Source organism: Anopheles funestus, chromosome 2RL (assembly GCF_943734845.2).
Source record: "Anopheles funestus chromosome 2RL, idAnoFuneDA-416_04, whole genome shotgun sequence".
NCBI classification, from domain to species: Eukaryota; Metazoa; Arthropoda; class Insecta; order Diptera; family Culicidae; genus Anopheles; species Anopheles funestus.
Window position 1 is genome coordinate 94,707,972 of NC_064598.1, and position 26,391 is coordinate 94,734,362.

Here is a 26,391-nt window from a genome sequence, read left to right on the forward strand (position 1 = left end):
CTTCAGGCGTTACACTAAACCTCGGTGGTGCATGGACGTCCAGGTGAAACCATGTACCGTTCTTATGCTGCTTCGGAGGTCTATTTAGAAAGACTACTTTACATTCGTACCACCCCTGATCGGATTCGCGTATGTCGGTGAGATTCAACGATGCTGCACCGAATGTTGAGTTTGGTGGCACTCTAGAAACGCGCCCTTCGTATCCTTCGCCGCTATGTGTAGGGTAGCTTTCGTACCATATAAAAATTGGAATTTCCTGACCCTGTTGGAAACGGAGAACCGAGCAGATGTTGCACAAGAGAACGAAAAGAGTTTTTCATTAGTTTATTGCACAGAGAGTGAAGCAAGTTACATCTTTTATATGGATTAAAGTATAAATCTGTACATGCATTCCGATGGGTGATCTTTACACGATCAAACGATCTCCGAATCTCTACAAATTCTTAAAAAAATATTGACTGTCTGTTAGCCGTTTTGAATGTATGAAACAGAATAAAAATCAATAACATGCTTTAAAGAACTACACCAACCCGTTCCTTCTTCTTAGAGAAATCATTTAGATAGTTTGATGTTTTGTTGAATTAGCTTCATTTCCACTATGTTTTTTTCATATGTTTTAAGTAAAGGCGTAGCATGCATGCAAAATAGTAAAAATTATGATATTTTAATGTTACGCTCGAAAGTTATACGAAAGTTCATGCATATCTTAAACTCAAAACATGTTTCGTAACGCAATGTAAAGTCTGCCACTAAGCATAGGTGATCTTGCTTAATTCAGTGTTAAGGGGAGGGGAAAGGAAACAATACATTCAACGATAATGTGTAATTGATAAGATTGTAAAAAAAAAAAACAATGCAACCAACAAAGAGGAGAGTTCTAGTGAATAGTAAAGTACAATTTGAACATTGAACAAAGTGTATAATACTTAGACTATCGCGTGTTTGTAGGATATACTTTCGACACATTGTCGTTTCGCTTTTTTTATGCAATTAAAAAACTTGATTAGATGTTCCGGGATTGCTTGATGACGTACTTTTTCGCTCACCTTCTTTTCCCATTGCAATACATAGGGAACTGGATGTTCGCCGGGGAAATCGACATGACAGTTGAAGACGACACTTTCGCCGAGGATCGCCGTGATGTGAACTGCATCTTGCGCTGATAAGACGGGACAAGCAGAAACGTGATGGAGAAGAAGAAAAAAACAGACAAACGTAACATTATGTAACGGGCCATTAAGTTGTGTAAAAATCAGTAATTGCCTTGATGGAGGAGTTGAAAGAGACTAAGTAGCAACTCCAGCAAATGCAATTTGAAGATCGCATCGTAGGTAAATACTTACGGGGATTAATCGTGCAGCAGCCTAACGTGAAGCATAACAACAGCAGTAAGGACGAAATTAATCGATTCAATGATTTATCACCATTTCGAACACTTGTGTCTATCACTGTTCTTGACCGTACTCGTGCACTAGTGTACTGGCTGTGCTCGTAATCGTGTGCAGAGCTATCAACACTCGTATAATTGCATGCAGTGTCCACTGTCGTATGTGTTCCGCTTATTACTGCTTTAGGACGACATTCCTCCACACTGGTGCTGCTGGTGTGGCGTTCGCCCGACGCAGGGACACTGCCTGAACTCCGTAAGGCTTGCCGGGGATTCGTTTTGGGTGTGGTTATTGTGGCATACGATCGCGACCGGCTTAATGCCTGACACCACCGGAAAACCCCAGGGTCCACGCACATGCCCATGCCTCTGATCCCATAGTCACTGCTAACGTACCGTTTTCATGGCGCTGGCTTTACCTACGGAAGAGAACAAACGCCATGTGCGACATTGAGAAACTTTTTCACTCATTATGCTTTCTATTTCCAGGTGTTAATTATTGACAGTTGCAAGTATGATTTTCTGTTTTCCACATCTCAACATTGTTTCAGAAGAACCACAAAAAAAACCGTCCCTGCCCAAGGTTAGTTTTCACGAGAGGTAGCCCACATTGTAGCATTCCGCCGATCGGCACAAGGTTTCACCGGATCAATACCGAGATTTTTGCACAACGATATACTTTATCACCCAAACACGCGGGGCGGGTGTGGCCAACGTAATCCAATTCAAATCATGTAGCATTCCACGTACACTTTATTGCACTGCGGATTACCCTTGGAGCATGGCTATTTACCTTGAACCAGTGCAATATATATATAGACCATATTGCTCGTAGAGTTTTTAATTATTTACATCTAACTGTAGTAAAATGGGATAAAACTAACCATTTCTTTTTTTGGTTGGAAATTTCTTTTCTTTTCCCTCTCTCTCTCTCTCCCTCTCGGGAGGTGTATCCTATCTAATGCAGATGTGTAACTGTGTACACAAGGCTGTGATTCAATGAAGGTTGTATGCATGTGAGACCAACAAAAAAAGCCTTTCCGATTATCATGCCGTGGTGCGTCCACGTTTAGGGCTGCAAAGCTATACAGAGCCTCTGTGCCGTAGGTAACGTGTGTCTGAAACCTTGAACTGTCGGCCTAGATACGAAAAAATGACCATCCTTTTGACTCTGCTTTTTCCACCCATGGTTCAGGATTTTACTTTCACAGCATAATGGATCATTTGCCACCGCAAAAATTAATCCTGGCAATTATCAACCACCTATTTTCACGTAAAATACGCACTCACACACACACATTGAGACACACAAACACACATTTACGCCCAGCACAGCACAATCCTAGAGGGAGAATATCACACCCCTAGTTGCCATTACGCCTAGGAAACGCCAGCCAGGTTTTCCCAACTGAAAATGTTCTGCACTTCGATCACTAAAGTGGACGAACGAATTACATCTACTCCACCAATTGTCCGTACCACATTGTGTTTACCTTACGCTAGTGACCAAAAGTTAAGTTCCACTGCAGAATCGGCCCAGAAAATTGTAGCTACTCAGCAAGAATTGAATTTTCCGTGCCCACTGTACGCACCACCGTTTTTTGGGAGGAAAAATTTGTCCTGGAATCGTACAGCAGGCGAACTGTTTGCTGCCTGGGTGGAACTGGAGAAAAACTTTAGCTCAAACTTTTCCCATCTTGCTCACGGTTTCATCTGACTCTCGCTCTATTTCTCTCTCTCCTCTTCTCTCTGGACGTTATTCACATTCTCCTGGAAGTACTCCCCGGATTTTCCCGACCCTGCTCAGGCTACTGCTAGGTATTGGCTCATTCGTTTTGGAGTTCTGAATATATTGAGCTACAACATCGCTAGATAGTCAGATATCGAAATTCTTAAAAATACTTCAACTAATCGTAATCCTCACTCACTTCACAGATGATCAATACTATGCACCAACCCAAACAAAACCAATTTATGACGTTTAAAAAATGCGTGCCCTCGTCGTCTAGTTGCTCCAAAGACCAGTAGCAAGAATTTCCTATCCCAATCCACCAGCAACCTTTAACCACTGCTCATGCGCTTTGGCTGACTTCTCTCTGCAAATGTACGAGAGTCTCCCAACAAAAAAAAAAGAAAAAAAACGATGTACAATTCAACTCCCTCGCAAATGTTTGAAAAATATCAAGGGTTTGCCTGTCGTCTTGACAGGAGAATCCTAATCTGCTGCTGCTGCCTCGGACCAGTTCTGTACACAGCTTCAACCCTCTGTTGTCTCTTTATCTGTCCTACACACATCGACAAACGGAATTATTTCACGCATCGCACGAACATGCGACCTGCTTTACATTTGTAATAGTTTACATTTCTACCATGTGCTGGGTGAATAAGGTGGCCACGCAACCTCAAGGACGATTAATACTTGAAATTTGTCAACAAATAGACAAAACTCCAGCGTCTATCTACCTACGTGACTTTGTTTATTTTATGAACCCAAACAAGATCAGCGTTAGTTGGCATTTAGAAGATCGGCCGTGTTCGTAGGCGCGAACATCGCCCTTGTATTGTGACATTAAACCCGTAACGTGTTAGGCGTAAGGTCCACGGTTTACAGGAGGTATCGCCATAGAATGCTACAAATAGGCATTGGAAGTTTTGTAGCAAAAAGCACAAGTGGGTGAACTGAGGTAACACATTTGTTCACGGGGAGCTATCTTACGAGCCCTAGCTCGCCAGAACTACTGCTGAGTTAGCTATTCCTTAGTATATTTTCTAGGATACATGATCTCTCATGAGGAGATAGTCTACTATTAGCTATTAGTATCCGGCTACCATCAAACACATGCGTGTGATCGCTAGAGTAAGTAGCCTGGAGTAGTATACTAAGTAGGTGTGGAAAACCTATCTGCCATCTCTTTCTATTCGTTCGTCTATTACAGTGTGTAACATAACTATACGTACACGCACAAGAACAGCTTTGTGTTTAATGCAATAGCAGCAGTATGTTTTATATATGAGCAAACGTATAGTTATGTTACTCACTGTATAAGTAGATCAAGCTTACACTATCGATCACTCGCTCCGCGATCACTTTCACGATATTTTTTTTAATTTCTGCTAGTCTTCAGCTCAGTTTTCATGCCACTGCTAACCAATAATAAGAAAGTAAAAACTAGCAACAAGAGTAAGAAAAGAGGTAATTCATTTCCGGTAAGAAAAGATGCAAAAAGTGCAAAGAACCTTTTCGCTATTACTGAAAGCACCTTGCTCACACACCCAAAAAAAAACACCTGACCTCCGGTTAGCGTGAAGATGCTGCGGAAGATCATACGTGATAGGGTTCAAATACTCACTTCCTTTATAAAAGCGAAAGAACAAAGCAGAAATGGATTGCAATTATTGGTGTGTGCTTTTCTGGAGCTTCAAATTATCTCATTTTTTTCCTACTATTGAGAATCAAGCAATAGGGAAATCATAACCATAGAACACTTTATTATGGTGCTTCTATCGCGTTTGTGGTATTAATTACGTTAAACTCTGGATGTACTTAAGTACTACGAAGGGAACTACCCGAAACCATTTCTGCATACCACAACATCGCTTGGTAGGGGCTTCCTGCTGTGGCTGTGGTCACAACTTCCTGTCCGGAATTGAACCGGAAGTCAACACGAATCAAAATCTACCGCAACAGCAGCTTCGTGTTGTCCCACACATTTTTAGGCTGCTTTTAATCTGTAACGTATCGATACTTCGTTCTTTTTAATTTTTTCAACATTTTTTTAAACATTATTTCCCACACTAGGAAGAAAGTGAACCAAGAAAAAAGCCGACAGAAACCAACACAAAAATTCATTCAAAACATAAGCAGATTCCCCTCCCGATTGCTCATCGGCGTCGCATCGATATCGAGAAGAAAGCCCATACCCGATCCAACCTTTAAAACATCTCCCCTCCCACCCTCTCGTCGCTGGATGCCAGAACTACCTCGCTTTCCTTACCACACAAGACGCACAAAGTGCGCCACCCCGACAAAGCAAACCAACGAAAATGTCGGACCAACGGACGAGAAAAAAAGGAGCAAAACGAAAAACGAACATTTCCCATCCACCCATCGGTGATCTTTTTCTCTACCTTTAGCTTTCTTTCTTTTGTTGTGCGTTCTCCCCATGTCTCTTGCATCCTGCCGATCGCTTCCCCTTACAACCAACCCTCTGGTGACCTGTCTTTTTTTTGTTGTTGCTTCACTTGCCCCTTCTTTATTTCGGGGGTTGAACCACACTTTGGCTTGTTCTTGAGACTTTGAGGTTACGACTTTTCTCCATTTTCCATCACATGGAACATATTTCGATCTTTTGTATCATTCTACGGCAGTGGTTCGATTCTGTTTTTTTGCGTATACAATAGCGTCACGAGTTACAACACCGGTTAACTTCAAATGCACTTGCTCTTACGCGCAAGATGTGCAATCATCGAGAAATAAAAACAACCCTCGCCGCAGGAAATGGGGTTTCTTTTTCGTAGCTATCAAGAGCGCACCCTATAGAGGTAGAGTGCGAATATATTTTTAAGCACGGTGGGTTAAAGCGTAACCAAGAGCGACTGTAGAAGTGAAAGAAAGGGGGATTGTTAGCCTACTTTTTTTTTGCTTCTAAACGGCCCTTGGACGAACTGCGGAACGGAATAACACAGGTCCAGGAAGCCATAAAACCCATCCAAAACAAAATCCAAAATGCCATCCTCTTGTTGCGTTTTGACTACTGCATCGCAAACCTAAAACCGCACCGACGAAGTAACCACAACGGCTACCATAGCGAGAACTTCATCATTTTGTGTTGTGACCCCCATTTTACTGTGCTAACCTCGGGGAACGTTGCGCATATCGTCCGAATTTACTGCTCGTTCTTCGGTTACCCGAATCCCTTAAATTTTCCTACTTATCGACAGGATGGTTTACGAATTTTAGCTAACTATACCACACAACACAGGTAATGCGGATATATTCAATATTACTTACCGCGATGTGAATACGTTTTCCAGTGATTACAGCAATCGATAATCCATGCTGTGGTGTAGTTTCATTCGCTGTGGTTACTATGATAGGTTGTCGTTATGATGGTAGAGGAAATGGAAATTACACACCCCCCTGCACGTGTGTTTGTAACGTTCTGCGACCGTTTTGCACTACGCGCGTCTGGAACGACCAGCTTTTCCTAGCTTTTTAATTTATCCTTTTCCTTACACAGAACACTGCTTCCGGGGTCTGTGATGGTGTGTAAAATTTAAACTTTCCAAGGGTCACATTCGATTTTCACCAGTACAGAACCAGCGGACCGTTACCACCTTTGACATTTAACGGCCAAGTGGTGCTACCTTCTTTGCACACCGTACACCCAGCCAAAGGATTTGCATAATAGCACATACACTCTCACACACACACACAGCACTATTTTTTTGGTTTTCCTTTTTTCTCAACCTGCGCACACATACACGCACACAAGCACGTGGTGAGAAGGAAATGCATATAACGGATCCAGGTCGGAGATGTCTCAGGAAACACGAAGGGACCACACCGGAACTCACACACTCATTAACGGACCAAGACCGAGAACAATCATCCAAAACAATATTCAACTGGACACCTGCAACGAGATTGCACCGAAAGAATGAAAAACAACACACCACAAGGATAGAATTTTCACTTCACGCCACAGCACAGCGCCGTGTGTAGCGTGATCGCGTCACACCTCGTTTTACTCCGCATACACAATCAGGTTTTGGGTTGACCGCAAAAACCTGTGTGTTAAAATCTCAACGCACACACAACAGCGGAGAACTTTTCCAGTGTTTTCAGTTCAGAATACTATAGGAATACCACATTCCCACCGAGATAGCCCGCACTCAGCATGGACCACAGTTTCCACACTGCATATAGACGCACACACACACACATACACACACGCGCGTATCTTCTATCCGTCCTTTTCACGCCTTTCTTTCTCTCTAACTGTTGTGGTGTGATTGACACTTTAAATATTGAAAATTGTAGAATATTTCCAGCTAGCTGCACGGATTATACTACAAAACCAACGCAGTAGTCAAGTGGAAATGCGAACACACATGTACACAAACGCACATCACACTTACAGGGGTAGCGCACATTTGATGAAAAGTCCAAGATCCGTAACACCACTGCTAGGAGCCAATGGTGCTCAGCGTACTTCGAAGATCTTCTGAAAAATGTGTGATGCGTGCGAGTCAACAGAAGCAGCATACGCTCGTATCGATTTTTTGTGTCCCTCTATGCTCAGGCTTCTTGGCACAATTCTCTCGGCACTTCAACGGAGAAGAAAAAAAACAACACAGAGCTGAGCTGACCGCGAGAAAGAGAGGCAGAGCGAGAACGAAGCCAAACATATTTGGCCGTGCTGGGACCGTTTTGAGAATGCTATGCTGTACGTTGTTATGCTGCTCGCTCAATCAACACAACAGCATGATGCGCACCTTTGCAAACCCACACGAACAAAACCCGTTTGTTCTCCGCTTTCGGGAGCAAAACGCACTACCTAATCCCGAAGGAAGGAAATTCCAGGCAGCATAATTGTACACAACTTACAGCACCGTTTGCAAACTGAAAAACAATTCAGCAGCTTGGGAAGAATCGCACATTTAACACACCGATTCTTTCGATCGAAGTTTTTAAGTTTCCGAGGGACTATTCGAATGATGTCCCAAGACGAAACTCACATCGATCTTGACCACCAACTCTGCCAACTATGTGCCTTTGCAGTAAAACCAGAACTATGGTAATAATGGTCAGAAATAAAAGCAGCAGCATAACTCACGTACGTTGCTCTCACATTCTCTAACACAAAGAGAGCAAGAAACAGTTCTCTCTATTCCAGTAACATCTGAATTCCAGCATCTCAAGCATCAGTTGGGAAGGAAATGCACAGTTAATTTATGAAACTTCTTCAACCGTTCAAGACCACAACACAAAACGTGTGCTGGATTGGACATCTCGCCAAACCATGCTCTCTTACTCGGTTCCAAGCCATTCTTGGCATGCAGCATCCGATGTACGCAGAACTCAATGATAACCCGTTTATACAGCGCTTACTTGCTTGGTGTAAACAACAGCAACTGAACCGGTTTTATTGCCGTGGAAGACGGAACGTAGCGAAATTTAACTCTTCGTTCTATTAGCGCAACTAGTATTACCAAATCGTTTTAAGATTGGTTCCCGTTTTCTACAATAAAACATTGAACCCTTGGGTCCTTTGGATAAACAAATAATTACTTCTAATATTCGTAAATTTCGTTCTTTTTGGACATCTTCTTCAATCCTCTCCGGGATTCTTTCGATCTCGCCTTTAAATCAATGACCCAGAACAAGAAATCGTGATCTAAGTTGTATGCATCAGTTTTTTATTCCTTCACTGACGAACGAAACATGCACATCAATCCACTTGGTCACAGTTCCGAAACGAAGTTGTAAACAAGGGAAGCCGGAATACCAAACATAACCGCCTACTTCAGCTTCTTCTTCGGGCGCAGATTGTTGGTGTGGCCACACTTCTTCTTACGACAGTTGGTGGCTCTCGGATGCAGACGAGCATAGCACTTGCGACAAATCATTTTGTCGCAGTTATACTTCTGAGCCAAAATACGCAGCGACGGTTCGATGATACCTGCGGCCACAAATAGGGAAACGATTAACAACCATACCTTTTCGACATCGGCATATATACGACATGGACGGACACTTACCACCACGAAGTCGCAGCACCAGATGAAGGGTAGATTCCTTCTGAATGTTGTAGTCCGACAGAGTGCGGCCATCCTCCAGCTGCTTACCGGCGAAGATGAGACGCTGCTGATCTGGGGGAATTCCTTCCTTATCCTGAATCTTTGCCTTCACATTTTCGATCGTGTCCGAAGGCTCGACCTCAAGTGTGATGGTCTTGCCGGTGAGTGTTTTCACGAAAATCTGCATGATTCTGATGAGCACAAAATGTTCAACATTTAGTTTGACATTCGAGGTTATGTACACATCAAAACGATGGTACATTCATTTGCAAACATTCAGTAATACGGCCAAATTTATAACACCACTCTACTGCTGTTGGTGATTTATACAATGCTCGCACTACAAAATTACCTATTGCACTTAAATTTTAATCATTTCATTGATTTCCATTAAAAATCGAAACAAACTCACCCAACGTGTCTGCTCGCTGGTGCACTATGACAGAGAAAGAAAAAGGAACAACATTTTGACATAAACCACAGGTTAGGCCAACTCCCGTTTTGACATTTGCCAATTGCTATTGCATTTGTATAATTCACGCAATTTAATTGAATTTTTCACGGATCAAAACATATTTCAAACACACAAAATTATGAGAAAAATATGTTCTGCACAATATTTGCTACGAGTTGAAGAAAAAACCAAAATTCTCTCATCATGGAATTGAAAGCGATCTAAAAGGCGCGCAATGATGCAGCCGCTCTTCCGCATGCTTAGCACCACGTCATTCGAATGTCAATGTGACAATTCAACGTTTTCCTAGCGGGTCACGAGCGAACTTCAATTAGGTGCATTTTTATATTTTTATATCGGAAGCTGGCTCCGATAAGTTCCCCGTGACTTTCTTCTCGTGCTCAACAACAAGTGGCTTAACCTTGGCGTAATGAGTGGAGTGTTACCTCAGTGAATCTTAAGCTAACTGTAACATTAATATAGAAGATAGGAAAGTCACGAAAGCTATAGTTCAGAATGTCCCAAGAAGATAATGGTACGGCATCGGCAGAAGCCGAATTACTTGCCGCTGATGACCAAGGCAATTCGGACGTGAGTTGGTGCACATACAAGACGATGATGAAATTTTGAATGAAAAAACACTTTTCCCGTTTCTCGTTCCAGGGCACCGTTGAAGGACAAGCGGCAGCACAATTGCAGCAGCAGCAACCGTCACGCGCTGAATCGTTCTTCGCCATCACCAAATCACTGATCATTAGAGCATTGATTATTTATTTCATCTCTTCGTTCTTTCGCCGTCCAGCACCGGATGCCGGCGTAAACCAGCAGGCAACGGGCAAATCGAAGATTAATGCCTGGAATCTGTTCGACAATGGTACCGTTTTCGATTTGCACGTATACATTTCGGAAGATCAGTACAATGTGGACTTTAACGATCCGAGCAGTTTAGTTTGGCTGCAGGAGGGCCTAATTTACGGCGATTGGTACGGTGGGCGCGAAAAAGATGGCATTTTTACGCTTAACACTCACATCAAAGCCTCCGAGCAGCTGATGAACAATGGATCGATATACCTGCACACGTACGTCACGAAGACGGGTCTCAGCCCAAATCCGGCAGCGGGTGCAGAATTTGCGGGCAAAAACATGGGCCATGCAAGGGCCATGCTGAGCAAATACAAAAGGATCAAGCGCACCAAAACGCATAACTTGCTGGCGGGAGAAAAGGAAAAGTTCGAGAAGGAGTTGGAAAATGCGCTGGTAGATGATAAGATACTTGCGCACTGGCATCCTAATCTTACGATAAATCTTGTCACGGATCAAACGAATTGGGTGAAAGGATCTGTGCCGCCGCCGTTGGACGAGTACATCAAATTTCTCCCCGGAGGACAAACGTACCTTCCGATCGTTTTCTACAACGACTACTGGAACATGATGAGAGATTATCAACCCATTAACAGCACGACTCCGGTGCTGGAACTGAACCTATCGTATCAACCACTGTCGCTGTTCAAGTGGCAGCTGTACGCGGCCCAAACGATGCGCAATAAGTGGGCGAACAATATGTTCACGGAAGCGCTATCCGGTGGTACCGAGACGGACGAAGATCAAGACTCGTTGAAGGAAGCGTTACTGGACAATAATCCTTATTTGCTGGGCGTGACGATCGTGGTAACGATTCTGCATAGCGTATTCGAGCTGTTGGCATTTAAAAACGACATCCAGTTCTGGAACAACCGCAAGTCGCTGGAGGGTCTCTCCGTTCGATCAGTATTTTTCGGTGTATTTCAATCGTTGATCGTGCTGCTGTATGTGCTGGACAATGAGACAAACTTCATGATTAAGATCAGCTGTCTGATGGGGCTCGGTATTGAGGTGTGGAAAATCCAGAAAGTTGTCAACATCAACATTAGCAAGGAAAACCGCGTCTTCGGCTTTCTGCCACGGATCAGCTTCACCGACAAGGGATCGTACGTGGAATCCAGCACAAGGCATTACGATAACCTTGCATTTAAGTATCTAGGATGGGTGTGTTTCCCGCTGCTGGTGGCATACAGCGTATACAGCGTGCTGTATCAGGAGCATAAAGGATGGTATTCGTTTGTGCTCAATATGCTGTACGGATATCTGCTCACCTTCGGCTTCATCATGATGACGCCGCAGCTGTTTATCAACTATAAGCTGAAGTCGGTCGCTCATTTACCGTGGCGAATGTTGACCTACAAATTTTTGAACACGTTCATCGATGATATTTTTGCCTTTGTGATCAAAATGCCTATGATGTACAGAATCGGATGCTTCCGTGACGGTAAGTCTAATGCTTGTGTATCTATTATGAATGTGTAAATACTATAACAATGTCCATTTTTTTTCGGTGTTCCAGATATTGTCTTCTTTATCTTCCTTTATCAACGCTGGATCTATAAGGTCGATTCGAAGCGTGTGAATGAGTTTGGTTTCTCGGCGGAAATGCTTGAATCCAAGGGCGACGCTACTAAAGCGAACGCAGCGTTGACTGAACCTAGTCCCAGCAGTGGCGATGAGCAGGAGTCACCGGAAACAGCCAGCCAGCCCTCTTCCCCCAATGCAAAGAAAAAGAAGAACAAAAAGTCTTCCCCAAAACGCAAGGGAGGCAACAAGTCGGCCACGGATAAGAAAGATGACTAATCTGCTGCACCATTAGTGTAATACAACCCTTAGAACTGCTTTGCCGCCCCCATGCATTGGAGCAAAAACACGTGAGGCAACTGTTGTCTTTATAATTGTATCTTTGGTGCATTCATTGCACTAATCACGAATTTGTTTTCTACCTATAGTATATTTAATTTTCATCATAGTTAATCCCAACGACGCAGTATAACAACCTACTGACGATCGTATACAGCTAAAACTAATAGTTATACTACAAGCTTTACTAGGTTCATTCATTGCCCTATAAAGACTATTGTTATGAAATAGTCGTGTAGCAAAGAAAGGAATGAATTAACGGTATGTTTTACAATGATCAAAGTACGTGTTTAGTGTAGTATGATAACTCAAAGCGTGAATTTCAAAAGCGAACAAAGAATTATTCGATTGGCCGTCATCGTTTTTTTTTTTCGTTAGTGCAAATGCGCTCCATGATGACAAAGTGTCTCAAGCACCATTGGTGCATTTGGTTAAGTTGCACATCGTTTTGATAAGGCACTTTGGGTTATCTTTATTGTTTGTTCAGTTTGCGCGATAGGCGAACGTGCTCCTGGCTTTTGTAAACATTGCTATGCTAATCTCGTTGATCGGACGACCCGATGATCAGCCGGGATATCTTGTGGGGCGTCTCCACTAGATTTTGGTGCGCTTTGTAACGCCGTATATAATGATAAACATAACTGGTGCCGTGGAAATATTCAAACGGGCAACTAAACAAGTAAACATAAAATAATAAAATGTTCTAGTTGTAGAGAAAAGTAAAACATATTTCGTTTTCATTTTCTGCTTTTGCTGAATAGATATTCGAAAAGTTCTGTAATGCCGCTCATTACAAGTTAACGAAATGTTGGGTATTTATTTTCAAATTTATTTGTTTATCTTTAGCCAGACAACAATTTGAAAGTTTGTTTTTCCTGCTTGATGACCCCTGATGAGAAATGTCAAAATAGTATCAACATTTCGGTGACGAAAGCAACTCACTGTTTAGCATATTTCCCATCCCGTGCCTAGATGGCAAAACAATTGACCTGAAATGTATTCCGAATGGGCCTCACTGTATCCAATCATAGCGGAAAATATTACCAACGCCCAGTCGCAAAGTGTGCTTGGAAAGTTTAGTATCGTCGGTGGCCGTGATGTTGCGGCTGTGGTTATCAAGCAATTGGCAAGCACACTCGGTATCACCAACAATGCAGAACCGAGCAATCTTCACACGGACCAAGAGGTAAGACGCATCTCAAAGGCAAGCAAACGGTACATAGTTTACTTGCTACACCATCTCCCATCTTCCGTAGGTCCAATGGTGCATGGATGTAATATGCCACGGATTATCGCTACCGCTGTCCGAGCACGACATCATCAAGGACGGTGTGAACATTTACTGCGAATGGATCAGTGCCGTGCTGCCACAGACGAAGATCAGTGTACCACGGCCAATTATCGATGATCCGAATACATACGTTCGGAAAATAATCAAACATTTGTACAATCTCTTTGTGCCTCGCCCTGGAGAAGGTACGGTTTCACTGCCCGGGCAATACACCTAATCGAAAAAAACGCACCAACTACAGTGCATTCTCACACGTGTGGTCATGTGTGTGTGCGTGTGTATAAGTGTGCATCGGTGTCACGATTTGCACTAATAACCAATATATACTACCACCTTTAGTGTGCATGCACGTGTGTATGTGTGACTCTGTAGCTCTCTATCCGCACTCAATTGGCACCAACTAACTCGATGCACTGATTTTCCAATCTTTCTTCGTTTCAAGTCTGGCCTTTCATTTACAAAGAGGAACTAGGTGAACGCTTTAATATTTTGTTTCGTTTTTTTGCCGATTGTTTGCACTCAGAGCTAGTACCATGCTAACCCGATGCCTGCCCAAATTTTTACAGGTTCGGATACGATCAATCGACAGGCCGTGCTTTGTCATCGTGTGCTGCGTACCCTGCAGGACACCGCACAAAACTCGCAAATACTCACGGTGGAAACATGGGAAGCGCTGCTCCTCTTTCTGTTAGCCATCAATGATATCCTGCTGGCACCGCCGATCGTTAAGGACGATGTAGGGGATCAGCTGTGCGAACGTGTGCTAAGCGTTTTGTTCGAAGTGTGGCTGTTGGCCTGCAGCAGATGCTTCCCATCGCCGTCGCTATGGAAAACGTTCCAGGAATCGTGTGCCGCCTGGCGTCACCGAATTGCCCTTGTCGAACAATGGAACCGTGTAAACCTGGGACTTACGGCTAAGCTACTTGAATTTACCTACGGTCCAGCGTTTCCAGAAATGAAGATCGGTAAATAAAATTCGAATCATGCATTGTACGCAAAATAATAAGCTCTCTTTTGTAGCTGACGAAGACGCCAATCTTGTGCCGGATGGTATGACCAACGACGGAATTGCGCAAGCTTGGATACGCTTTCTGAAGATCCTCGGAGCACCAACGGATCTTTGCTGTCCGCAGGTGATCAGCCGTACCCCACAGTTTGTCCAAGCGGTGCTACTTAACGCGGATGGGATTGAACCACAGCACCATCCCTGTTTGCTGAACCTTCCACAAATCTTTCTCAAGACGCTGAAAGGAATTGCCGGCTTAGTAGACGCTTTTCTCGGTAGGTAACGAACAGCTGCTGCTCCTTGGTTGTTGATTGTTTCAACTGAAACTTTTGTCCATTTTTACAATTACACGTAAGGCATAGCCCAGTTTAGAATGGACGAGCATAATCTTCTAGAAAACTTCAATCAGCTGTCATTCACAAGCGCTGGTGGTGGAATGCATACGAGTAGTGGATCGATCATTAGCTTTAGACACTCGGGAGGCGAGATCAAATCGAGCGCCCTGCGAGCAAGCGGAGGACTCGGGGGTCTTGGTCTCGGTGCCGCATTAGGTGTGGTCGGGTCAGGCAGTAGTTCGACTGCGGGAGCAATGGGTACTGTCTCTAGCGTCGTTACTGGTTCTGGTGGTGGTGGTGGTGTTGGTGGTGGAACCGGTTGCATAAATAGTGTTAATGTTATAAGCTGCAGTTCGAATGCCGCTAGCACGGGAGTACAGAACAGTGGCAACGGGGGGAGCGGTGTCGGTGCGGGGTTTGGTTTTTCATGCGATGTATCTGCAGCGAGTCAGGGTAAAATCACAATCGTACTAAATATGTTAAACATTAGCAGCCGTTTACTAACTTCATTAAATCCCCCATTTTCGCGCACATCAAACATCCACTCATTCGTCATGCTAACGATCGCAATAATAGCTGACGGCGGTTTGGGATTTTGCAATGGCAAATCATCGTTACTCATCGCTGACGCTAACGGATCGGCTAACTCTCCAACACCGCCGCTACAACGCCGTCTGGCGAAGAGCTTCAGTGTTTCGCCGTCGCTACCGTCCGCACATGCTGTCATCTCGATGGCGCAAGCCAAGGGTTCGTGGACTTACTTGCTTGTTCGTCTCGGAATGTTCGTGTGTCGTTATACGTAGTTTGTTTGATATACTGCTGTCCGCTATATATAAATTTTGTTTAAATGCCCCTCTTGTCATAGCTGTGTAGTGAATTCTTTTCTATATAAATATATATCCTTGTAGCCTATCATAATTTGCCTAATTTGCACAAAACAAATTTAACACAGGCATGATTGTTGCGCCTCATAGGACAATGTGTAGCGTGTAGTGCCCAAGTGGACAATTTCGCTCGTTTCACATCATTGCACCATTAAACACCTCCGTTTGCACCATTTATCGTTTGTCACCTGTTGTGAGCTTCTTTACAGTTAATGCATTGCATTTTCGGTTCGATTGCAGGATTTACCAAAGGTTCCTTTAGTGGACTAACCAGCAGTCGAAGCTCGTCTAACCATCCAACTAATGCGCCACAATCGGCATCCCTTCCGTCGACTGGATTTTCATGTAAGCTAGCAAATGTTTCTGGGTACATTTACAAATTACAATTTACGTAAAACTTCCTTCTCTTATACCTCAAGCAATGCTATCATTATGTCAAGAAAATCGTTACCCATTAGCTGCAAATCGTCCCAGATGCAATAGTATTTTGCATCTCTTCGGTGAGTGGCTCTTCGATGCGGCACACATTGGAGGTGATACGTGGATGCAAAATACGAAAAGTGAGTTCCACTTTGCACAATAATCCGAATCCCAAACTAATCAACATTCGTCCCTTCTTCCAGAACGCGCAGCCGAAGCCAAACGGCGTCCTTCCTCCATGATCATGGACAACCGGAAGGGTAGTTTGTCACAACCGCCTTCCTTGTCCGAGGTGAACGATGTTGCTCCAGGTCTCACCATTGACAAGTACGAGTCGGGAAAGGCAGAAGCACTTGGTGCTTTGTGTCGCATATTTTGTGCGAAGAAAACGGGCGAAGAAATTCTTCCAGTGTATTTGGCTCGGTTTTATATGGCACTTCACCAAGGACTTAAGACGAACGATAGCCGAGAGTGTATGGAAACGCTTGCCAGCATACTGTACAACTCGTCAGACTTGTTCCGCATTGATCTGGAAGGAATTCAGGTTCTGCTGCCTGCATTCATTGGCGCCTTGGAGCTTATACTGCCGGAGAAGGATCTAAAGATGCGTTCACAGAATGTGGTCATAAACAAAACTGAACTGCGGCGTGCTGCTATCAACATTCTGCTTTCCATGCTGGCCCTTCCGCTTCACTTCCAGACACTTCCCATACGCGACATTATGGGTGGACCGAATGACAGGTGAACGATCTGTCGAAGATCATCACGTTACGCGCTTTGATAACGGTTTTTTGTTGTTGTCCTTTTTAACAGGAGTATAACTTTCATTCACCTAAAACCACGCCTTATCAACATTCTCATGAACGCTTTGCAAGTGGAAACGGATCCACAAAACACACACATGCTGCTGGGTGGGTTGCATCTGTGCGTTCAGGATGCAGTAACATTTGAAGAGACGGAAAAGGGTTCCGCTGAAGTATTGCACTCGTTGCACCCAACTGCTGAAACGTCCAATTTACTTAGCTCGGGTAAGTTTTTGCCAGGAGGAATAAATGCTTACGCATTTTATTTTTCTTTAATGCCGCTCGAAAGTTATTCACCGCATTTGCAGCTTTATTTATCAATATAAAACAATGTATGTTTTCTTTTTTTTTACAATATTTTTTGTATTTTTTCACCGTCGATTACATTATGGTTTTGTTTAAAAATACAAACAAAAAAATCATTGCTTTCCCGTAAATTTTCTGTGCCATCGGAACGATCAACTGACCGAACTGAACCATTTGCCATCGCACCATTTTGTCGCCATCATTTTGTGCACCATTAATGCCGCTGCTAGCCTGCTCCGAGAAGAGTGCCTACTCCATGAACAGCGCCAATTCCAGCATCGGTGGACACAGTACCGCAACACTTAGCAATGAACCTTCTAGTTTGCCGGCTTTTGATGATTTCTCATCCGACATTATTCATGAGTTAGAATTGAGTTCATCTGCAATTTATGGTAATTAGTTAATTTCTTCTCATTCCCTACGTTATGATGCACGTGCTACCTTTATCCCAGTAAATGCTTTGTCTTTCGAAACCGATTTTGTGTAATATTTGTTTTGCATAGCTCCTCGCTAGATTTTTGTTTTCATCATTTGTATTATTGACCTCTTATTTCAACATATGAGTTGTAGATCGCAACACCTGGTGTTACCTGCACATGTGTTGTATGTGATATAAAAGCACATAAATGGAGGTAGATTGCAAGCAATTTTCTGATGCGTCCCTGTATGATCATGCATTATATGCCGGGAGTTGAGGGCAGTGTAATAATACAGTTTCCTTCCCTCTCAGATAGCGCCCATGCATTGTTTGTGCGAGCAACCTATCTTGTGTGTCACCGTTTGATTTCGTCGTGGAAAACCGACCTCAACGTATCTCTGGCAGCACTGGAATTGTTGACCGGTTTGGCAGGAATGCACGTCAAAGATTCAGGTAATTGCGCTTCATTTCAAATCAATTATGAAAGTTCAATGATTGTAACCGCTGATTTGCAGATGTGTTGGAGTGTAAACGGGCTGTTAAGTGGATTTGTGACTACATTTGCTACCAATGTTCTAGACCACCGCCAGCACACATTAAGGATCTGCATAGCACGATCGTGGCCGCGTTTCAGTGTACCTCCGCCTGGTTGATGAACCATCCGTATCTACTGCAGGATAAAGAATGTCTAACAATCGTACTGGAAGTCGTTGAGCTGGGTATATCGGGATCGAAAAGTGTTGGCAAACCGAGCGAACCGGTCAAGTATAAGGACGAGAAAGAGCTGAAACCGGCCAGTATGCGAGTGCGAGATGCGGCCGAAAATATGCTGACCATGATTCTGGAACAGATTGATTACTTTCCGAACGAATGTGGCAAGCAATCGCTGTCGTCCCTTTTGGATGAAGTAGTGCTGGCCAAGCACTCCAACACTTCCGGCGAGCATGTGGGCGAATTGCCCCAAGAGCAAGCGATCAAAAAGTTTAAGTATTTTGTGACGGAAAACTCAACCGTGCTTGCGCTGTTCGAAGAACCGCTCGGCAACGATCAGGATCCTCAACCAACGGTTACAAGTACGTATCACGGAGTTTTGTAATAACGATGCAATGAAATAATTATTTCCCTTACTTTTTTGCAGTTCTTATCCGTGGTCCGTTTGGTCGTCATGCTTGGACAATGCAACTGCGGCATCTGTCGAGAAGCAAATCGGGTACGAAATATCATGCACCGAATCCTGGCCGACCTGTACCGATGAACGATATTATGATGCGCCAGGAAATGGAGTACAAGTATTTCCCCGATTCGGTAGATCGTATTCCACCGTGCGTAGTGGACTATTCGATACCGACGCTGGATTCAGCGGAACAAAAGATCGGCAACCAGTCCACCAAACAGTTGGCCCGATTAGTTGAGCAGCAGGTCGGGTATGAAAAGCTCTCGTGGGCCGAAACGGAGTGTTCCGTCGATGGACTGGGACATGCCCAAGAAGCATCACCACCCGCTGTCTGTCACGAATTCCAAGCTGCCCGGTTGTTTTTGTCTCACTTTGGGTTTCTTACGATCGGTCAAAATAATGGTAGTGGACAAAAACTGGACGGTAGTGCACCGTTACTAACGACGCTTGATTCTTCCAAACAGGAGTTTTGTCAAGATTTGAAAATGTTGGATAAAATGTCACCCCGATCATGTGACACAATACACGTGTTCTACGTGAAGGCTGGCCAAAGCACGGAAGCAGAAATTATCGGTAACATGGAGCCAGACAATTTACCGTCCATTGATGCTCATTTCTGGAGAATGCTCTACACGATCGGTTGGCCAGTGAACGTTCAAGAGCACGCAGGCTGGACAGGTTTCGTTGCCAATAGTTGGAAGATTCCGCGTGAGAATAAATCATGCCCACAGACAAACGATGAACAAAGAGGTCGATCACCCGAAGAGTGGCAACTTAATGGCGAGAAAACCGTACTTTACTGGGCGGACGTTTCCTCGGAGATGGCAATTGTGGTGCCGAACCGTAACAACAAAGTGGACAACACTGTTGAGGATACAACGGACGGAAACGGTTGCCCGTCGACAACTTACGAGCGTAGCGTGAGCGAAATTCAACCCCGTTCGTCCTCTGTTTCAACCAACCAACCACGGCAATACTCACTGGACAGTGAATCAGCTCGGCTCGGATCGATTAGCAAATCGGCCGATCCAATTCCACCGATGCGCCGCAGAACAGGGGCATCCAAACCCAGCACCCTGTACACTGCACCAACGGCCAAGATTTTGCTCGTTTGGCTGGAAAGCTTTGAGGATCATCTGACGTTCCCGGTGGATAACCTTTTGCACTACACCCGGGCTGGATATTCAGCCCAGCACGGTTCCGTTGCAGCTATCACTTCGGGCGAATGTTTCATCATCTATCTGCACGCACTGTCGTCTAGCTTGCTGCGCGTAAAACTCCAAGGACCGGTAGGGCGTATGAATTTCGCCATTCCTCTAATAGACGGCATGGTCGTCAGCAAACGGGTGATTGGATCACTCATTCGTCAAACTGCTTGCAATATGGCAAAGCGCAAGCGTTTGGACAATGATTCGTAAGTTGCACAATTATTGAAATGTTTCAAAACACATTTAAACAATGTTTCCTATTTTGCAGCTACCAACCACCGCACGTTCGGCGCCGCATCAAGATTCAGGAAATTATGCAAAAGTATAAGAAAGATCTGACCGAGGCAGAGATGCTGGCCGATTTGTTTAAGCCGTCAATATAATGCACGTAATGCAACTTTAAAAAGTATTACACTAATTTATAACTAAACCACAACCTTCGTTTTATTCCGTCTCATCATTTGAGGCTTAACGTTATGCAATTCCAAACTAATGATACAATAAAGTATAAGGTTCGCACAACATGCGCAATCATAACTGATCTATATTTTGCTTCTCAAACATGAATTTTAATTGCTTACTTTACTCTTTCCCATATCCTTTTTAAAAGCGTAAGTAATCTTCAACAGAAAATTAGCTTTTTGTAGTATCTCATGCATTACGGAACCTGTATCGGAATGCCATGGAAATATTTTTAGCCAAATTTTATGTTGTGTCCCACTGTTCCAGGCCGGTTTTTCTTTCCTTCCAGCTTGATCAATAGTGTGCGTGCAAAAGGGCAGAAAAGTACAGGGTTCGTATGCATGGAAAATGTCCGCTGAAGATAAGCATTGAACGATCATGCAAAAATGTTTGACAAAAAATAGAAAATCACATTTATAATTAGATAATTTGCAAAATATGAATTGATTTGAATTGAATTAAAGTAAAATCTGTTCAACACACCAATTCTCGCATTTACCGCCATCTCCACCATACGCGCATCGGGTCAAACCGTGTACACTTGTTTCTTTTGGTGATGTGTGCGTAAGATCTCGCTTGTCTTCGGTTCAAACGATCGCAAGACGCATCTCGCCACTAGTACCAACTCGTTCGCGCAACATAACGGTCGTCGAAAGGGCACACACCGATCGTGGGCAACTTTAGAGCAATTGCAGTGACTGAAGTTTCAGTGGAGAAACGTGTTTTGCGTTGACAAAGCTTGCCTAGCCTTTTGCTATTCGTGTGAGAACGAGGGATTTGCACCAAAAATTCCTTGACGCTTTCCGCGACTGTGCCAATCGTGTTTACCAGCAACGTTCCAGCAGTGGCCTAAGCTAGCCGACGGGTAGGATTAAGTAGTTGATCTTTCAAATCAATACGAGTGTTGAGCAAAAAAAAAAGGGCGTGCATACAGGCCAAGAATAAGGGCAGTGTGTTCGATCTAGCTGTGGTAAGAAGGTGGCCAAATGTGTTGTGTGAAATGTTCGAGTAGTGTTCCGACACTACCGAAATAGTGTTGTGCTCGAGCTGAAACTCGACAGAAACGGCGTTTTATTAAGCGGCTCTCCTTCGGGAGCAATTTTGTGCAAAAGGGGAAAGAATACGTACGGAAATTCCAACCCGATGGCAGCGATGGCCGTACACGCCCGTTCCTGCTTGTGTGTCTAAAAGTTGAGTGTGCGTGTGGTGTTTGGTTGCGAAGAATGGTCAACGCGCGAGCGAGATAGTGTGAGGGCAGGGCAAATAAGCGAAAAAGGAATAAAACAAGTGCAAGAGAGAAAATTACAATATACAGGAATTTGGTAAAATATTTCCACGAGTTTCACGTCCAAGGAACGAGGATCGACGGTGTATGGCAGAGTTTCGAATGCCAATGCCATAGAAAAGCGCACCGCGAACGAGTACAGCACGTGTGTGCATCGAGTGCGTATTAGGATAAAAAAAAAATCCCATCGAAACAAATTGCAGGTAATATTGAGAAGCAAAAAAAAACCCCAACACAGATTTGTCGGCAGTTTCCGAAATTAAGGAAAACATGTTCAAACGATGAAGACTCATTTTAACATAAGCATGTGCTACCACGTGCTGCTACCCAAACGGAACGGTTGATGTTTAGCGGAATCGATAATCGTTTTAGAAAATGGCACAGTGAAGCAATAAATTTAGCAGGCAGCGAGTGAAATAAATGAATGAAGTAAAAATCAAAATCAACACAAATTTAAACCGCGCGATCGTGTGCAAGAAGATTGCCCGTCGAGAGAGGGAGATAGAGTGAGAGGCCCGTCGATAAATATTTAGCAAGGAAAAGGGCTCCTGAAAGGGAATCGACGATGGGAAACAGAGAGAGAGAGAAGAAGAGACTGTGCGCCATAGAAGGCAAACCGAATGGGTAGTTTGCCAAGGAATGTGGCGATCGCGCATCCTTTTTGTGTGTACGGCTGGTTGTTTGAACACGCAACATGGACATCCTAACGATAGGCTCGCCGGGAATCGCCGGGGACACACCACCGGAGCATCCGGACGAGACGGATGATCGAGAAGAAAGATGTAAAACGTGATGATCATGCGCTTGGCCTCATCCTTCCTTTCGGAGCCCCCATTTTGACACAGCTCTCGCACAATGTTTTGCTTCCTTCCACCCTCCTCCCCCCCCCCCCCCCCCCCCTTCCCTGTCGTACGTGTGTGTCCAATTTTTCCCTTTTTTTCCTTCGGACCGGAACGTGGTCAATATTCCCCGGGTCGCTGCTAACGTCGCGAACATCCGTGTCTCGTGTGTAGGGAAGTGTAAGGAAGAAACATTTTCCAAAATTATCCAAAAGAAAACACGACAAGCGGGAAGGGAGGAGAGAAAGACGGTGTTGTGTGGAGCCTTTTTTTTATATATATAAATATATAATGTACGGACGCGCTCGTTCGTACGCTCATCCGTACGTTCGGCAAACTTCAGCAAAGAGAGAGACACTATGACAAACTCTACCCGTTTTTGAAACCCATCGAACCAGTTTCTTTCCAATAGCCATTTGCTTTGCCAACCCCGCCACAAAGGTGGGTATAGAGAGGACACCGTAAAGCAAGTAAGTCCTTTGCTGCACAAACAATTATAGCCTCAAAAAAGGGCGCAAAGGAAGGTGGACACGGAACACCGACTAAATACCGATAACCGGTAGCAAAAGGGGAACACGGCAGCAAACGGCATCGCCAAATGCTTTGCTTGTTTGTTGCTTATGTTGAGGATTTTGTTTTTCGCTTAATTGTTGCTTTCAATTAAAATTCGTAAGGCAGCGCACACTGCCATGACTTACGGCGTCGGGTCTCCACCGGATGGTTGGAAAGTGTTGTTGCTTTTTTTGTGTGTATTCGGTGGCTGTTTATTTTTGCTGAATTACCTTGTTCTCTCACCGTCTAAAGCTCGCAGACGGTGAAAACGTCCCCGGTGCATCGAGAATCACGTCCTTTTGCCTCCAGATTGAAACACACATGGTCCAGGGCAAGAAAAGAATCGAACCATAGTGATATTGGAATCTTTCTATCCTTTCCGAAAGATATAAGCTGAATCGAAATCAGAAACCTAGAGTAGATGATCAGATTATTTTGAGTTTTATATCTTTTGCTCAAAGTCGGAAGAAGATCGTCTAAGAAACGAACTTTTGGGAAGATTTGTTTGATAAATTAACTTCTACAAATGTTTGTTCTGCTTCGATCGACATCACAGATGATCATTGGAGAAAAAGCATCTTCACAACGTCAAATGCAACCTTTTACTGATCAGTGCTTCTAAAAGCGTTACTAATCAAAAATAAAACAAGAAAAAATCTGCTTATGATTAATCAATTAAGCAGTGCAATTGCTTGTCGTCAACAGCATGAGCTTCTAGCCAACTCACTGTGGCCAGAGTTCACTTTTTGGTTGAATGTCGATGCTAACCAATACACACTCCAATGTGCTTTTCAGCTTGTTCAATTCATACCAGGTATGATGATGATGATGATGATGAAGATTTGAAACCTAATCCCAATTAACATCTTTGAACAGACCAGACCAAGTACTTATTTATGGGGAAATTATATATAATTGTATAATCGAATTCTGGGCGCAAAAGTTGGACATACCGAAAGCCAGCGCTGTACCGAATGGCCAGGAATGATTTTAGATTTTTTTTTTTGGGTTGTTGTGTTGGTGCTGCTGTTGCTATTATTACTGCTCCTGTTGGATGTGTTTTTGTCTCCACTTCAGTCATAGTCGCAAATGAAGCAAAGGATTCTCGCCGTGGAGTACGGCGGTGATGATGTTGTGGTCGCGGAGGCGCTTGTTCTCGGCTTGTATTATTCCGGGGGGCTTTGATTCAGCAATTTTCGGTTGCCACTGAATTTTCAGTTTCCTTCCATCTTCCCACATTCCTCAAGAAACCCTTGCTGTTGTGTACAGATTTTTTTTTCCTGGCCGTGGCTAGTTTTCGATTTCTTTCCTCCGATGGTACGGGATGAAATATAGAGGCAGACTCCGCGTACGTGCGCGTTTCATAATAGCTAATATGAGAAATTTTGCTTTGTGTCCCGGGTACGCTGCCTGGGACTATGGGGCTTTGGAAACCCACTGCCCACATCGGGAATGATGATCAAAACAGAATTATGGTTGAATACCAAACACAAAAAAGCACACACCCAACCATCCAACGATGGTAAGCAACAGAAATGCCCAACGATCAACTTTTTGGGGAATTTGTTTTTTACCTCATTATAACCATGCAAGCGAAGAGTGGAAACGAATGAAGCGAGACAGGATCGCTAGTTGGTAGGGCCGTGAATCAGACACGGTGGCACTTCCGCACTCGATCCCGGAATTTGGGTTTCCCGAATTCTTCGATTTCTAACGTCACGGGTCACCGACATGGTTTACGTACGATCGGACGAACGAACTCAGCCAGATACTATAGCACCGGGCCGTGGACAATCATTGTTTGTTACGGTACACTTACCATCGGTATAGTCAACGCAATGAAGCTCCTCAAAAACTTCTCGCCGAACATTGGAGCAAAAGGACGAGGAGCAGTGACGAAATTGGGCAAGAGTGTAAAATAGAAAACTGAACAGATGCCAAACAAGATTGGGAACATAGGATGACGAGCTGAGTCCGCGAAAGCGCTAGATTCCACCCGAGAAGTGCTCGATGAGAAGGGAGAAAAAAAAAACACAGAAACCAAAGTAATAAGGGAAGTAACCGAAAAAGAGAGGAAAAAAAACTAATTTCAATCGATTGGTTCAATTCATTGAATTATTCTAAAATTGTAATTTCACGATAAACCTCCATTATTCTCTTTTGTGTCTTTTTTTTGTTGGTGGTGGTGGTTGCGTTTCTGCGTTCCACGTACCGTCTGGTGTGGTGTGTGCTAAAAGGGCCTGAGTCATGCCACGCTGGCGCACTAATGAACATTTGTTCCAGTGGTCCAGCCGTTTATGAACAGTTAATTTGTGATTCCTGCGCAAAGGAAGTATGGCCAATGACGACCCCATATAAGAGACATCATCGATGACAACGAATTGCAAACATTCATCTACAAGATTGGAATTATTTCTATAATATAATGTAGTAAAGTTTTCTTCCATTCTATTATTGACTATTAAGCACACAAAAAAATGAAAACTAGAAATAATACAGCATTTGCTAGGAAGAAAATATGACCGATAAAGAAAAAGGACACTTAGAATATTCCCGTTCCAAGGCAAGATTAAAGTAAACAAACGGAGGGAAATTGTACACGACCCTTAACTAGCCATGACAGCTAGGCCGGATCGAAATAATTGAGGCAAGAACCGAGAACAAATATGAGCTTAAGCAAACACACACACACGTACGTAGTGCCCGTAGTCCCGAGCAAAGAGGTAAACAATAGATAAAGCAAATGCATTGGATCGACCCGGCAGAATCCATTCTTGCAGGAATGGATAATAATAAGAGGAAATGAGAGAAACTTTACGTAATTGAATCGACAAATATGGTAATACTAGAAATTCCACTTTGTTACCGAATGGGCACACACACACACAACAATCCGAGGTTGTGCCGGGATGCGCTTTTATGGATGACATCGTCTGTCCGACATTTCCGCGGGCTCACGCCAGATCACTTTTTTCCCTTGCGGGCCAAAACCATCGACGAGGATGATGATAGTATTTGCCTTCTTTCCTTCCAGCAACAA

The 26,391-nt window shown here is 43.8% G+C and overlaps 5 protein-coding genes across 21 annotated transcripts in view; 3 read left to right on the forward strand and 2 right to left on the reverse strand.

Annotated features, from left to right (window-relative positions):
* The window catches only part of LOC125762817 (protein turtle), a 94,916-nt gene that overhangs the window by 9,381 nt on the left and 59,144 nt on the right, over positions 1-26,391 (reverse strand). For 5 of the 12 annotated variants that reach the window (XR_007418261.1, XR_007418260.1, XM_049425321.1 and 2 more), the window contains exons 3-6: positions 6,399-7,023; positions 1,344-1,806; positions 1,035-1,159; positions 1-262 (exon numbers count right to left, since the gene is read on the reverse strand). The exon at positions 1-262 is cut by the window's left edge and continues 21 nt beyond it. Coding sequence is in view for 10 of the 12 variants with exons in the window: in XM_049425321.1 (XP_049281278.1) it covers positions 1-262; positions 1,035-1,159; positions 1,344-1,752 (796 nt within the window). In the remaining 2 variants the exon portion in view is untranslated. The other 7 variants (XM_049425325.1, XM_049425324.1, XM_049425323.1 and 4 more) reach the window with 7 other exon arrangements.
* On the reverse strand, positions 8,789-9,716 carry LOC125762839 (ubiquitin-60S ribosomal protein L40). 2 transcript variants are annotated; one of them, XM_049425365.1, is made up of 3 exons: positions 9,603-9,716; positions 9,152-9,381; positions 8,789-9,072 (listed from the first exon to the last, which is right to left on the reverse strand). In XM_049425365.1, the coding sequence occupies exons 1-3, from the start codon at positions 9,662-9,664 to the stop codon at positions 8,912-8,914; spliced, it is 453 nt and encodes a 150-aa protein (XP_049281322.1). In that variant the 5' UTR covers positions 9,665-9,716; the 3' UTR covers positions 8,789-8,911. The 2 variants fall into 2 exon arrangements, with proteins under 2 accessions (XP_049281322.1, XP_049281323.1); XM_049425366.1 differs by lacking the exon at positions 9,603-9,716 and adding an exon at positions 9,543-9,567.
* LOC125762824 (cleft lip and palate transmembrane protein 1 homolog) lies at positions 9,923-12,726 on the forward strand. Its single transcript, XM_049425346.1, has 3 exons — positions 9,923-10,235; positions 10,308-11,949; positions 12,025-12,726. Exons 1-3 carry the CDS (start codon positions 10,161-10,163, stop codon positions 12,306-12,308), a joined length of 2,001 nt encoding a protein of 666 aa, XP_049281303.1. The 5' UTR covers positions 9,923-10,160; the 3' UTR covers positions 12,309-12,726.
* LOC125762813 (ral GTPase-activating protein subunit beta) lies at positions 13,193-20,750 on the forward strand. Of its 5 annotated transcripts, XM_049425313.1 has the most exons (16): positions 13,193-13,554; positions 13,625-13,844; positions 14,102-14,131; positions 14,226-14,624; positions 14,680-14,940; positions 15,022-15,453; positions 15,577-15,747; positions 16,125-16,229; positions 16,304-16,444; positions 16,508-17,045; positions 17,118-17,332; positions 17,644-17,805; positions 18,144-18,284; positions 18,347-18,904; positions 18,970-20,419; positions 20,482-20,750. In XM_049425313.1, the coding sequence occupies exons 1-16, from the start codon at positions 13,363-13,365 to the stop codon at positions 20,594-20,596; spliced, it is 5,130 nt and encodes a 1,709-aa protein (XP_049281270.1). In that variant the 5' UTR covers positions 13,193-13,362; the 3' UTR covers positions 20,597-20,750. The 5 variants fall into 5 exon arrangements, with proteins under 5 accessions (XP_049281270.1, XP_049281271.1, XP_049281273.1 ...); XM_049425314.1 differs by lacking the exon at positions 17,644-17,805; XM_049425316.1 differs by lacking the exon at positions 14,102-14,131.
* LOC125762811 (cadherin-related tumor suppressor) overlaps positions 20,875-26,391 on the forward strand; it is a 49,324-nt gene continuing 43,807 nt past the window's right edge. Inside the window, exon 1 of the mRNA XM_049425311.1 lies at positions 20,875-22,163. The gene's annotated coding sequence lies outside the window, so the exon portion shown is untranslated. The remainder of the gene's footprint in view (positions 22,164-26,391) is intronic.

Excerpts from the sequence above, each read along its gene's own strand:
- LOC125762813 (XM_049425313.1), top strand. The coding sequence starts at position 13,363 with ATGTATTCCGAATGGGCCTCACTGTATCCAATCATAGCGGAAAATATT. Across the intron at positions 16,230-16,303 it reads TCCGTCGACTGGATTTTCAT|CAATGCTATCATTATGTCAA; the intron begins GTAAGCTAGCAA and ends TTATACCTCAAG. Across the intron at positions 18,285-18,346 it reads AATGCACGTCAAAGATTCAG|ATGTGTTGGAGTGTAAACGG; the intron begins GTAATTGCGCTT and ends GCTGATTTGCAG.
- LOC125762839 (XM_049425365.1), bottom strand. The coding sequence starts at position 9,664 with ATGTCAAAATGTTGTTCCTTTTTCTTTCTCTGTCATAGTGCACCAGCG. Across the intron at positions 9,382-9,602 it reads CCAGCGAGCAGACACGTTGG|AATCATGCAGATTTTCGTGA; the intron begins GTGAGTTTGTTT and ends TGTGCTCATCAG. Across the intron at positions 9,073-9,151 it reads GGTGCTGCGACTTCGTGGTG|GTATCATCGAACCGTCGCTG; the intron begins GTAAGTGTCCGT and ends TTGTGGCCGCAG.
- LOC125762824 (XM_049425346.1), top strand. The coding sequence starts at position 10,161 with ATGTCCCAAGAAGATAATGGTACGGCATCGGCAGAAGCCGAATTACTT. Across the intron at positions 10,236-10,307 it reads ATGACCAAGGCAATTCGGAC|GGCACCGTTGAAGGACAAGC; the intron begins GTGAGTTGGTGC and ends TTCTCGTTCCAG. Across the intron at positions 11,950-12,024 it reads AATCGGATGCTTCCGTGACG|ATATTGTCTTCTTTATCTTC; the intron begins GTAAGTCTAATG and ends TCGGTGTTCCAG.